The 15,077-nt window shown below is 39.0% G+C and overlaps 1 protein-coding gene across 4 annotated transcripts in view; it reads right to left on the bottom strand.

Moving 5' to 3' along the window:
• OPHN1 (oligophrenin 1) overlaps nt 1-15,077 on the bottom strand; it is a 329,287-nt gene that overhangs the window by 214,783 nt on the left and 99,427 nt on the right. For all 4 annotated transcript variants that reach the window (XM_004595205.4, XM_058658533.1, XM_058658534.1 and 1 more), the window contains exon 4: nt 4,452-4,513. In XM_004595205.4, the coding sequence (XP_004595262.2) occupies nt 4,452-4,513 (62 nt within the window). The remainder of the gene's footprint in view (nt 1-4,451; nt 4,514-15,077) is intronic.

The raw sequence follows: 15,077 nt of genomic DNA, 5'->3' as shown, positions 1-15,077 counted from the left end.
GGAAACTTTTATAGTTAACAAATTACCAAAAGATTGCATTCAGCATACACTGTCTCAAATACTATGTGCCTGTTTATGTCATTTATAGCAGCGTTCACAGCCAGACCTGGTATATTCCCTACAGAGCCCCCTGTTGCACTAGAAAGGCATAGAGATATGTTTCCTAACCATACAGGAAGACAGCAATCCAGACATTCAAAGGCACTTCTCGAAATATTACAACTTTAATCAGGCTACTTTTAAGATCACCACATCTGCAATGCTCTGCCTCATTTTTTCTCTTTACAATTACTGCCACGATTTATATTTATCTATGGGGAAAACTGGATATTGCTATAATTGCCACAATCTGTGAACTTCCTAACACTTATTTTGATTTCCTCTTTTAGGAAGGATGAGGAATGGCTTAACAGCTCCAAATTTATCCAGGTTAAGGTAGTCAAGTCCTTTTTCCATAGTCCCAGTAAATAAGAGAGGTTCAATCAAGCAATGAATTCCTGGCATGGTGTGAAAGGCTCTCATTAAGCCTAATCTTCATCGTATTCTCGGAATTAAGAGGGAAATGGAGAGCAAACATTCAATACATGATCTAAAAGTTCCAGAGACAAAAAGGCAACGTAATTAGAAAAAAAAAAAAAAACTGGTCATGTGGCACTGGGCTAGTTAGACGGGTGAGAAAAACAACATCTCAAAAAACAAATTCTACTTTAGTATTTTATACAGCTTTAATACTGAATGAAAGTAATCAGGGGAAATTTGGGCTGAATAGAAGTACAGCTGAGCCTTTTCTAGCGGTGTCTGAATGAAATGACAGTGAAGGTCTGTGAAAATGACATGGGCAGCATCCCACAAACACTTTAGGCAGAGGAGACCATTCAATAATGTATAGATTAGCCCTTGGTCCATCTTCAAGCTTCTCGCCATATTGGTCTCTCCTTAGGGTCTTAAGAAGAAAATCTGTTCTTAAGAAAATTCCCAAGTCACATTTGCACAAGCAGAATTGTGTAAGTAACCAAAGATAAGTATAACCAACACTTACAATAATCAATACATTTTAACCCTTAATTAAATACTTTCTTATTCATTATATCATTTCGAATATTTATAATATTTAAGAGTTGGGGATTATTTCCCAAGCTTTAGAGAAAAGAAAAGACCCCAGACAAATACCATTATTAGTCTTAAGTCAACAAATATGCTAGTGGCAGACCCAGAACTAGAGCCTAAGTATCTAATTCTTCTATTTCAGGATGACTCCAATTCTACTTTTCTAAGTAAAGGGTAATGGATCCTTAACAGATCACAGGATTTACAATTGTTATTCCTGACAGTTGTGACCCCTCCCTTACCTGCAGCCATTTGTTTCTGTAAACAACTTGCTACACGCCCTTTTCCTGTATGGACTACTTTCAGATAGGGACCAACTGGTATATCCAGGATGAGGTAATACATCCTAGAGGCCTATGTCAAACAGGATGGAATTTAAGCATTTTAGAACTCTGTGCTTTAGGGTCTTGGAACAGTATCAGCATCTTGCTCTGTGGCTGCCTTCCTACCAGTCCTAGCCAGTAAATAAAGGCTCTAAACTATAACATTTCTGCATCTGGTGCGATCTCTGATTGACCTCGTAAAACACCTAGGTTGTCTTGTACCTAAGCAAGTGTGACACTGCTGGGAGAAAAACAGCCAATAACTGGCAGGTATTCTGGGTCTGGTTAATGTCAAGTCTGAGTTAACAATATCAGTGTGGCAGCATAGTTGCCTGTCCTATTTTTCGCCCAAAAATTTGGAGTGATAGGGGTGGTGTATCTGCCTTGCCACCATGGGTGCAAACAGCCAGGGCCACTTCACTGCCATCACTGCCACCACAAATGTGTGGGGTTGAATTCATTTGTTAAGGGGAAGGAGACTGGGAACACATTGGAATGGGGTACACTGAGGGCTTATTTGACACATGTGCTTTCTGGAGGCTTACATGTACCATACAAAATAAATGTACCTAGTAAAGGATTTGCACATAAATAAAAAAAGAACTCTGTCAATGCAACAAGAAGAAAGCAATCAATTTAAAAATAGGCAAACTATCTGCAGATACCTCATGAACAAAATACAGAGATGGAAATTATATATTTGAAAAATGCTCCACATCCTATATCATCAAGGTAATGAAAACTAAACCAATAAGATACCACCGCATACTTATCAGAATGGTCAAAATTGAGAACGCTAACATCAATCTGACAAGGACATGAAGAAATCAGAATTCCCATCCATTACTGATGGGAATGCAAAATGCTACAATTTTACAATTTCTTACCAAACTAAACACATGTTTATTAAAGTATAATTCATAAACAGTACTTCATATTTATCTAAAGCCTACAGAAGAATGTTTACAACCAGTTAATTCATAATTTCTAACACTGAAAGCAAGTAAAATGACCTTACATGGATGAATGGATAAATGGTGATATAATCCTACAACAAATATTTATTTAATAATAAAAGGAAATGTGTTATCAAGCCATAAACGTACATGGAGGAAGCTTAAATACATATTTCTAAGTCAAAGAAGCCTATGCCTGTATGATTCCTACTATGCATATGACATTCTAAAAGATGCAAACCAAACACAACAAAAAGAAGTATCAATGGCTCATCATTTGGAACAAAAATGGGGGTATTTCGAAAAGCTCGTAGGAAATGGAATTAAAATACACATTTACTTTGCTGCAAAAAAAAAAATCTTACAAAGCCATTCATATAAGAGATCTTCAAATAGTACATCCCAATGTATATTTACCAAAAAAATCTATCTCCTTGCTAATGGATGTGGGAAAACAGTGCAAGATGACTAGAGTCCTTTGACCTCCACCACCATGTGGGAGACTTGGATGAAGTCCCCTATGGATTTCAAAATTGTTTTGTACCAAAATAAAATCTTCTAATTCTATTTTCCATGAATGTTTGAAGTCTGTTCATACCATATTAATGGGAAATAACTAAAGGGAAATGGCAAGAAGCAATGTGGGGGGGTGAGGGTGGGTGATATATATTAATATAATATAATATAATATAATATAATATAATATAATATAATATAATATAATATAAGTTATATATTACATATAATATGTTATGTGTAATTTTATATATTATATATTATACTATGTTAATAAATACTAATTATACTATATTAATAATAACATATTATATAATACATTTTATATATATATATATATATATATATATATATATACGCTTTCCACTCAATTTCCAACTAAAATTATTCTCAAATTAAAATTTTGGGGAGCAGTTGCTTGCCCCAGAAATTAAGACATCTTCCATATTTGAGTGCCTCAGTTCAAGTCCCAACTTCACTGCAATTTCACACTCCAGCTCCTGTGCACCCAAGCAGACAGCAGGCGGTATCTCACGTACTCAGGTCCCTATTACACACATGAAAAATCTGGAGTGGTTTGCTAGCTCTCAGTTTCAGCCTGGCTCAGACATCTAAAAAGTGAATCAGCAGATAAAAGAATCTCTCTCTTTCTCTTTTCCTCTTCTCTTGTTTTCTCCCTCCTTAAAGCCACAAAGCAAGCAGATTAAAAATTTTTTAATTATATTAAACAATTTAAATAAAGTATTAGAGATTTTAATAGTCTTCCATAGTAAGAGAAGAGTTATCATCTATATTTCAAGTAAATAATGACTTGTCATATAGAAATAAAGCTCATATCATTTCTGGTAGCAGAGAAACAGGTTAATAAATGGTTAACCACATGAAAGACCCCAATTCTTGTCAGCATGTTCAATTGCCCATTTTAATGTCCTTTAAAGTCCATTCTCACTAAAATCAACAGAGCTGTGATTATTCTGTGTTGTTTTCTCTATATATAATGCTGAACTCTGAAGGCAGCAGCTTGAAAGTACAAGCAACCTATTTCCTAAATATTTTTTAAAATTTGCTTACTTATTTACAAGGGAGGGCTACAGAGCGAGAGGGAGGGAGGGAAGGTGGAGAGAGAGAGAGAGAGAGAGAGAGAGAGAGAGAGAGAGAGAGAGAGAGAATCTTCCATCCACTGGTTTACTCCTCAAATGGCTGCAATGGCAGGGTCTGGTCTAGGCCAAAGTCAGGAGCCTGGAATTCTGTTCAAGTCACCCATGCGGGTGACAGGAGCCCAAACACTTGAGCAATTTTCCACTGCTTTCCCGAGCACATCAGCAGGGAGCTAGACAAAAAGTGGTTTCAGGTGATTTGAACAAGTGTGTTGATATGGGATGCCAATGTCACAAGCAGTGAGCTAACCTTCAGTGCACAACACTGGTCCCTAGCTTAAACCACAAAGAGGATAGAAGACAGAAATAAAAACAGCAGAAGACTAATCTAGTCAACAAATATAGAAAAAATGTTCTTACTGTCAGCCAAGGCCCAAATATTGGTGACCTACCATCATCATCCTCTCGTTTTCCACTTCATTGAGTAACTCAGCAAATTCCTTGAAGGATTCAGCTGGAAAGAGAATAAAAAGTAACACAAATTAAACACTAGGCATCAAAATTGTGTTCAATATCTATTGTGTGTTTCTTTTCTTTCCTCTCTGCCAATACCGCTACTCAAGAGATCTTTCATAGCTGACACTTTATTTAATCTTCACAGCAATGCTTAGAAACAACCAGAACTTCTCTCATTTCATAGGCAAGAATAAGATTAGGGTATGAGCAATGGGTTTTGCTGTGTAAAGCATGGCACCTCTTGAATTCTAAAACTTTTTGGTGCCTACTCCACTATTCACCAACCTAAATCAATAGTTCTCTTCAGTTATCTGATTTGTGACTTAACTCTCATCATAAAATGAGAATAATCATAACTATTATTTCAGAGTAGCTATGGAAATCGGATGAAATAATGGGCTGCCAGCTGTACTGCTTACTTTTTAGCAAAAAAGAAAAAAATCACATTTGAGCTCAAATTTCTCAATCACTTGAGACCCATCTTCCTTACCCAAAACTAATTCCTGTTTCACAGGGTTGCTATGATGGCTAAGTAAACATTCAATAAACACTAGTTGCATTTCTTGTTGTGTCTAAGACAGTGATCCTCAATTCTAGCTACTCATTAGAGCCATTTAGGGAACTTTAAATAATGAAAATATCACATTCCTCCCCAGACCATTTAAACTCATATTAAATATGCAAAATAAGCATATTCATTTTTTTCCTGTACTCACAAAACACACTGGAGTTTTTAAAGACCTCAAGAAGCTCAGCAACAATAACACAGACAATCCAGTTAAGCAATGGGCAAAGGTCATGAACAGGCATTTTATGGAGAATGAACTATAAATGGCCAATAGACACATGAAAAATAAATGCTCAAGATAACTATCCATCAGGGAAATGCAAGAAGAACCACTAATGGGGGAGGTTTCATCTCACCCTAGTTAGAATGGCTATCACTCAAATTCAAAAAATAACAAACGTTGGTGAGGATGTAGAGGAAAAGGTACGCCTAATACAGTATTTGTGTGAATGTTAACTGTGACAACCATTATGGGGGACGATATGGAGATTCCACAGAAATTGAAAATAGGTGAACTATATGACCCAGTTATCCTAATTCTGGGAATTACCCAAACAAAATTAAACCAGCACATTAAAGTTATCTGTACTCCTGTATTTATATCTCAATTTACAATAGCAGAGATAAGGAATCAACCCAGATGCCCAGTAACTAATGACTGAATAGAGAAAATGTGGTATAAATCCACTATGGAATACTACTCAGTTATAAAAAAGTGAAATCTGGTCTTTTACTAAAAGGAATGGATACAATAGAAGATCATTATCCTTAGTGAAATGAATCAGACACAAAAATACAAAGCATCATATGTTTTCTCTGATCTGTGGTAACTAACATAGAGAGTACAAAAATTTTAATGTATATGAGTAAAATCAACATCTTGAAACTTGATTGTTGCTTATAGCCCTTGTGCAAACTCTGGCAGAACAGTGATCTTTCCACTTTCTACTTGTTGGATATTTAGTAGAAAACAAAGTCTGTCATTATAAAGTAAATTGAAAGTATGTTATCAGAAAAATTAGAAGGAAAAAGGGGGGAGAGTAGAAGGGTAGGAAATATAATGTGCTTAACATTGTATATACGAAACACATAAAATATGCTCTCTATATATAAAGAAAATTTTAAAACAATCAAGACCTGTGACACTAACTATGTAGTGACAACCCCATAGGTCCTAAAAGACTGTCCCCTCACTTTAGACTCCAATCACAAGTGTTAGATTGTAATATACTCCCAGCCAACAAGGATATAATTTGGACATTTTCAAGAATGAAACCTCAGGTTTCGTAATTTTCTAGAATGGTTCACAGAACTCAGGAAAACATTTTATTTATTATTGCCAGTTTATTACAAAGCATAGAACTCAAGAAATATGCATAGGACTAGGTAGGTGGGAAGCAGCGCAATTTCCATGCCCTCCTTTGGCTGGCAATCTGTTAGTTTCTGCAAGGTGTTCACTGTCCTGGAAGTTCTCTGAAGCCTAGTGCTTAATGTTTCATTATTATTATTATTTCCAAATGAAAAAGATAGTCATTCCTGTTTGTAGTTTACTAGAACCTTCCTCCCCTCGGTTGCTTGGTGTTTGTAACAGGTATGATCAAGTATGACTGAGTCCATTTCTAGTCATTCTGTCCTCCCTGGCTAGAGGAGTCAAAAGTTCCAAACTTCTAGCCACATAATTGGTTTCTCTGACCAACACCCTCTAAGAATCATCTCACTAAAATAAGTAAGTATAGTTGAAATTGTCTTATTAACACTGAAAGGCATTCTTTTTTACTTCTATCAGTCAGGAAACCACAGGGGTTAGAAGATCGATACCAGATACCAGGGACAAAGAAAAAAATTTATATCATGCTATATCACAGTATCACAGCCTGCTAAGTGTCTATAGGAAAGGTTGACTGGCCAGAGATAATGCAAATGCAGAGGGAAATGCGGAGCTGCTGGATCTGGAAGTAACACTGAATTACCTGGGTACTCCCAGGTAATTCTTAGACTGAAAAATCGTGTTCTGGGAACACAGACAGCATCCAGAGCCAGCTCATCTTCTCTAATTCCCCTTATTATATATTTACATATCATGTTTCTGGCTTGATTTTATTAGCGTTTAGACACTAGGTTCCCAAACACAAACAACAGGTAAACTTCTTATTCTACAGTAGCCAAAGAGACTCATATCATCTCATTCAACCCACTACGTATGCTTCAAGCCCTACCACCATCAGCAAACATGCCCAAGTTTGTAACCAACTTGTCTTGTGTGCTCAAGACAACTCAAGTCTTAAAGCTGAAAGTTTTGAGCCAGCACTATGGCTTGGAATTACCATGGGTGTGCTTGATCAAATCCCAGCTACTCCACTTCCAATCCAGCTCCTTGCTAGTGCACAGGAGAAAGCAGCAAACAATTGCCCAAGTGCTTGGGCCTCTGCATCCACATGGGAGAGCCAGAACAAGCTCGTGGCTCCCAGCTTAAGCCTGGCTCACAGTCCAGCCTTTATTGTAGACATTTGGAAAATGAACTAGCAGATGAAAGACCAATCTCTCTCCCTCTCTAACTCTGCCTTTCAAATAAATACAAACAAAACCTTTAAAAAGTAAAATAATAAAACAGAAAACCTCTCATTGGACAAAACCCAAAGGTCTCAGGTTACCTGGACTGTCAGTGATCTTAAATGACAGTACATACAGTCTCCTGAGGAAAACCATTCCCCGCCTTCAGGATGTGTCTACTTAAAAAAAAAATCTTTAATTATTAATCCTAACTCCAACTTCCAACATTCTGGTTTTCTTTCTCCTGAGGCACCTTCAAGAAAGAGATTTTACAGTACTATAGAAAAGAAAGAGAATGTATCTTATTTTTAAAAAATTAGATAGGGATTCTAGCTTAAGGACAACAAATGGAAATAAAAGAAGCATGAAGTACTGAGAGCAATATATTGGGATGGACAGCCTCATAATAGCAGATTGCTATGTTGTAATCACTTTACCCCTTTGAGAGCCAATGGCCTTACCTGTCAAAGAGGAATGGAAATTATCTAGCTGAGAGTACTGCTATAAGGAGTAAGGCAGACGGTAAACATGAAAGGTCGACACACAGTAGATAGTAAACATCACTCACTCCCCTCTTCCCATCCTTCTGCCTTTCTAGTGCCACTTCTGCCACTTACTGCCAGGGTGATGACTAAGCAAGTCAGTTCTCCTCCCTGGACTTCAATTCCTTCATACACAAAAATATATACATATATAAATTAAGCAAAATATCTTAAATTTTTATTATTTATTTATTCCTTCATTTTTATTTGGAAGACAGAGTCAGAGATCTTCAAATGCCCCAATAGCCAGGGATGGGTCAGGTGCCTGGAACTCAATTTGGAATTCTTACTTAGGTGTCAGGGATCCACTTTTGGAGCCATTACCTTGTGCCTGCCAGGGTACAAATTAGCAGGAAGCTGGAATTGGAAGCGGAGTTGGGACTTCAACTCAGGCACTGCAATACGTGATGAAGCATACAAAGTGGCAACTTAATCTCTGGACTAAATACCTGCCTACACAGTGTCCCTGCAAATTCCCCAAGTTCTCACCAGAATCAGAAAATATATTCTCAAATGGTATCCAATTAAAATATTTCTTTTTTTCAGTTGCATGCTCGCATGCGCGCTCTCTCTTTAGTGGAGCATTTTAAGCCTTTGACTACAATCCAAATTCAAAATCTGTTATCTCAAAAATCTTAAAAGGAACATATATCAGAATCTGAAAAACAATGTTTTAAGCCAAATATCAATTTCCCTTCCTGAGAGAACTGGACCATTCAGCATTTAGTATCAAAGGAAGTTCGTTTCAGGGTAAATACAGAACACAATAAAGTAGCATTTCTTTCTTCCAAGAATCAAGTTGCTACAAATATCCAGGAAGATAACCTTTGTAAAAACTGCAAATTGGGTCAAAGTGCAACCACAGCACAGAGAAGGTAAATATCCTACTTGCGGAAAATAAATGAGAAAAAAAACCCTAAAAACTAAAATGTTCATTGACCTCCAGACCTCAGAAGTTGTGTGTTACAAAGTGAATCAGACTTCTGTTGTTAGTCTGACATCTTTCCAGACAAGATTAGTTTGCCTGAAAAGGAAATGTGACAAGCATTATATTGGAGTATCTAAAGGAAACAATCAATTTCCTGAACTGCAAATGGCCAAACGCTTTGCGGGGGGGAGGGGGGAGTCCTCACAATAACTTTATCAAATGCCATGCCATTCCTAATTTGAAGGGGTTAAAGCTAAGGCTGTCAGAAGCTAAATGAGTGCTTAAGGTGCCACAAGAAGTAAACAGTAGAGTTGGGCTTCAAATCTAGACCAGTATTGTTGCCACAGGTAAGGTCTTGCTGCTATACACTGTCTATACCTCTTTAGGTGCAGTTAACCTATGATTGGGTTACTACCTGCTATCTGGACAGGTTATCATATACTATCTAAATGTTACAACGGATAATAGATAGCAAAAATCACTATCACCAGCAATAAACTTTTAAAATGAATGTGTCATCACCATTCATGAAGAAATAAATTATAACTTTAACAATATTAAGCATGTCTCAAAGTAAGCTTTGTCTAAATGGTCACATCACTTTTTTTTAAAGATTTATTCATTTTATTACAGCCAGATATACACAGAGGAGGAGAGACAGAGAGGAAGATCCTCCGTCCAATGATTCACTTCCCAAGTGAGCCACAGCGGCCGGTGCACGCCGATCCGAAGCCGGGAACCTGGAACCTCCTCCGGGTCTCCCACGTGGGTGCAGGGTCCCAATGCATTGGGCAGTCCTCAACTGCTTTCCCAGGCCACAAGCAGAGAGCTGGATGGGAAGTGGAGCCGCCGGGATTAGAACCGGTGCCCATATGGGATCCTGGGGCTTTCAAGGCGAGGACTTTAGCCGCCAGGCCACGCCGCCGGGCCCGTCACATCACTTTTTAAATGGAAATATAAAACATACCACTTTAAAGCATGCAACTCAATGGATTTTAGTACACTCAAACGTTGCACACTCGTCTCTGTTATCTAATTTGAAATCAATTCCATCAACCCTAAAGAAAACCCAAGCCTAGTAGCACTGCTCCACATGCTCACTGTCTCCCACACCCAGACAACCACCAATGCGCTTCATGAATCTATGGATTTGCCTACTCCAGACATTTTAGATTAATATTAAGGGTAATAAAATATGTAACCTTTGTACCTGGTATCTTTGACACAGCATAATGTTTTCAAGATCCATCCGTGTTGTGTGCAGTATTAATCTTTCATTTAATTGTATTGCCAAGAAACATACCACTGTACAGATATATCACATTTGTTCCATAAAAATCAATTGATGGGCATTAGTGCTGTTTCTATTTGTTGGCTATTATGAATAATGTAACTATGGGGCACAAATGTATTTTCATTTCCTTGAGGTACATATGTAGATATGGAACTGCCAGATCATGCGTCAGCTCTATGATTAACTTTTGAAGCAAGACCAAAATTTACTTCCAAGTCACCCACACAATTTCATTTTACTAAAAGCAATGTATGAGGGCTCCAAATTTTCCACAATCTTACTAACAGTTATTATTACTCATCTTTTCAACACTCAAAATCCTAGGGGGTTTTAAATGTTATCTCACTCTGCTTTTGTTTGGCATTGGCTAATGACACTGAAACTCTCTTCCATTTTTCATATGCTTCTTGGCCATCTGTACACCCTCTTGGAGCACACATCTACTCATTTTGCCCATTTTAGCTGGGTTATTTGCCTTTACTGTTCACTTACAAGAGTACTTTATTATTGTGACCAAAACGCATTTATCATATTGTTAACATTTCTAAGTTTTTAATCTATTCTGTGTGCTATATTTTCACATTTATTACAGAGTCTTTTAAAGACTAAAACTTTAAATTAACTTAAAATTTATTTAAATGAAAATGTATGAATAAATATTTAAATGTATACCTTCTTTTTTTAAAAACAAAAAGATTTATTTAATATTATTGGAAAAGCAGATTTACAGAGAAGGAGAGACAGGCAGAAAGATCTTCCATCCACCGGTTCATGCCCCAGGTGTCCACAACTGCCAGAGCTGAGCCAATTCGAAGCCAAGAAGCCAGGAGCCTCTTCTGGGTGTTTCACGTGGTACAGGGTCCCAAGGCTTTAGGTTATTTTCTACTGCTGCCGCAGGCCACAAGCAGAGAGCTGGACGGGAATCGGGGCCGCAGAGATTGAAACCAGTGCCTATATGGGATCATGACACATTCAAGGCCAAGGATTTAGCCAATGGGCCATTATGCAGGCCCCCGACAATTTATACCTTACTTGTCACTTGTGCTTTAAGGTATTGTATTTAAGAAACATCAACCCAGGGCCAAGTGTGGTGGCCTAATGGCTAAAGTCCTCACCTTGCACGCACCAGGATCCCATATGGGCACTGGTTCTAATCTCAGCTACCCAGCTTCCCATCCAGCTCCCTGCTTGTGGGCTGGGAAAGCAGTTGAGGATGGTCCAAAGCCTTGGGACCTGTGTGGGAAACCTGGAAGAAGTTCATGGCTCCTGGCTTCAAATCAGCGCAGCTCCAGCTGTTGTGACCGCTTGGGGAGTGAATCAGCGGACAGAAGATCTTCCTCTCTGTCTTTTCTCTTCCCTGTATATCTGACTTTCCAATAAAAACAAACAAATAAGTAAGAAATCTCAACCCAGTAAGTTCATGAAGATCTATACCTGTCCATTTCATTCTAAGAAATTTATGTTTTTATCTGTTGTAATTTCCTGATTCATTTTGGGAGCATTTTTGTATACGGTATAGAATTTCAAATTCTTTCTTTCATGTTTCTATCAAGTTGCTACATGAATATTTGTTGATGATTCTTTCCCGCACTGAATTCTCTGGGTACCACAGTCAAAATCAATGAACCATATTAAGGGATTATTTATAGGCTCTTGATTCTAAATTCATTCATCCTTGTATCTCACTTATTCCAGTACCACAGTCACGGTAACAGCTTCTTCATAATGACTTTTTAAATTACCAAACTTACATTATATTACATCATATTATATTATATTTATTATATGTTATCTATTTTATTTTTATTAAAGGGGGACACTTTTATGAAATTCATATATATATGGTTTTAACAGCATAATGACACTTTCCGCCCAACACTCCCTCTCTCACTCATACCTTCTCTTTCTCTTCTGATTTGCCCTTTAATTTTACAATGGCATACTTTCCATTCTCTTCCTAGTCACAAGCATAACGCTCCACTAGATAAACAATTCAACAAGTAGTACATTCAAATACCACTGCTGTTCAAGAATATAGAGGGTTATATATAATAATTATGTTTCAAAAAGTCATTTTCATTCATATACATTACATTTTTAATACACAAATCAGGGAAATATGTTTTTCCTTTGGGGACTGGCTTCATTTCACTATGCATTTAGTGTGAAAGACCAAAGAATGAAACTACTCTTTTTCCAGATTGCTTTTCTTTAATTTCTACATAGATTTTTTTTCTATCACCTTCACAATTTCTAGGAGAAAGGGGCAGTTGAGCTGTTGACAGTTGTTCTGTTACCAAAAAGTTCTGGAATAACTAAAGCACTTCGTAAGACCTAACTGAGTTCATAATTCTCCACAATTAACATAGCTTTATTAAGGAGATTAGAGTATCCATTTGAGTGTTCTAAGAACATTCATTAAAGGGCAAAAAGACAGCTCTGCTATTTCCCTCTCCTTTTTTTTAACTTATTTTTATTGGAAAGGAGGATATACAGAGAGGAGGAGAGACAGAGAGGAAGATCTTCCATTAGATGATTCACTCCCCAAGTGAGCGCAACGGCTGGAGCTGAGCCAATCCGAAGCCAAGAGCCCAGATCCTCCTCCGGGTCTCCCACACAGGTGCAGGGTCTCAAAGCTTTGGGCCATCCTTGACTGCTTTCCCAGGCCACAGGCAGGGAGCTGGATGGGAAGCGGGGCTGCCGGGATTAGAACTGGCACCCATGTGGGATTTCGGTGCGTTCAAGGTGAGGACTTTAACCACTACGCAATAGCGCCAGGCCCCTCTCTTTTTTATTTTTCTGATCTAAATTTATTAGTCATTTTTCCTTTAAGGAGAGGGAAATATAGGCCCAGTGTGATAGCGTGGTGGGTGGTGGGTGAAGTTCTCACCTTGCACGTGCCGGGATCCTATTTGGGCGCAGGTGACCCTACTTCCCATCCAGCTCTCTGCTTGGGTGGCCTGGGAAAGCAGTCGAGGATGGCCCAAAGCTTTGAGACCCTGCACCCGTGTGGGAGACCTGGAAGCACCTCCTGGCTCCTGGCTTTGGATTGGCACAGCTCCACGCCGTTGCAGAAACTTGGGGAGTGAACTATCTAATGGAAGATCTTCCTCTGCCTCTCCTCCTCTCTGTATATCTGCCTTTCCATTAAAAATAAATAAATATATCAAAAACATAAAAAGAGAGGCTGCAATAATGACAACCAACACCAAACCCATCACGAACATCTCCTGCTCCATCAACACCACAAAACATGTCTTAGAAAATGGAGAGTAAAACTCTTTGATAAAGTCTAAATGTTTCCTGACATTAAAAGAAGACACCAGAGGTCGGCACTGTAGCATAGCACCTTAAACTCCACTAGCTCTGATGCTAGCATCCCATATGGGCACTGGTTCATGTCCTAGTTGATCCACTTCTGATCTAGCTCCCTGCTAGTACACCTAAGAAAACAGCAAAGGAAAGTTCAAGTGCTAGGGAGCCTACCACATCCATGTGGCAGATGTGGAAGAAGCTGTTGGCTTCTGGCTTTAGCTTGGCCCAGCTCTGGTCATTGTGGTCATTTGCAAAGTAAGCTAGCAGATAAAAGATGTTTCTCTCTCTCTTTCTCTCCCTCCCTTCCTCCCTCCCTTCAACCTCCCTTCTTCTCTTTCTCTTTCGAACTTCGTATCTCTCCCTCTACCTGTTTCTCTGTAACTCTGGTTTTAAATTAAAAGTAAATAAGCATTTTTTTAAAAGACTACTTCTTATTAAAAATAAAAGAAAAAAAAACAGCACTAGTGGGCCGGCAGCGTGGCTCAGCGGCTAAAGTCCTCGCCTTGAACGCACCAGAATCCCATATGGGCGTCAGTTCTAATCCCGGCAGCTCCACTTCCCATCCAGCTCCCTGCTTGTGGCCTGGGAGGGCAGTCAAGGACGGCCCAAAGCCTTGGGACCCTGCACCCATGTGGGAGACCTGGAAGAAGTTCCTGGCTCATAGCTTCGGATCAGTTCAACTCCTGCAGTTGCTGCTGCTTGGAAAGTGAACCAAAGGATGGAGTATCTCTCTCTCTCTCTCTCTCTACCCCTGATATACCTTTCCATTAAAAACAAATTAATATTTTACAAATATACTCTTCTCACTAATTACATATCTTTTTTTAAGATTTATTTATTTTTATTACAAAGTCAGATATACAGAGAGGAGGAAAGACAGAGAGGAAGATCTTCCATCCGATGATTCACTCCCCAAGTGTGCCGCAACGGGCCAGTGCGCGCCGATCCGAAGCCGGGAACCTGGAACCTCTTCGGGGTATCCCGCACGGGTGCAGGGTCCCAAAGCTTTGGGCCGTCCTCGACTGCTTTCCCAGGCCACAAGCAGGGAGCTGGATGGGAAGCAGGGCTGCCAGGATTAGAACAAGCGCCCATATGGGATCCTGGCATGTGCAAGACAAGGACTTTAGCTGTTAGGCCACCACACCGGGCCCCCAAAATCTGTAATTTTTAAAGGAAATCTCCATATTGTGTAGTTTTTTAAAAGATATGTAATTAGTGGGGTCCGGCGGCGTGGCCTAGCGGCTAAAGTCCTCGCCTTGAACGCGCCGGGATCCCATATGGGCGCTGGTTCTAATCCCGGCAGCTCTGCTTCCCATCCAGCTCCCTGCTTCTGGCCTGGGAAAGCAGTCTAGCATAGCCCAAAGC

The sequence above is a fragment of the Ochotona princeps genome, chromosome X, assembly GCF_030435755.1.
Source record: "Ochotona princeps isolate mOchPri1 chromosome X, mOchPri1.hap1, whole genome shotgun sequence".
NCBI lineage: Eukaryota > Metazoa > Chordata > Mammalia > Lagomorpha > Ochotonidae > Ochotona > Ochotona princeps.
Note: the sequence above shows the minus strand (reverse complement) of the source record. Positions and strands in the feature narration are given on the sequence as shown.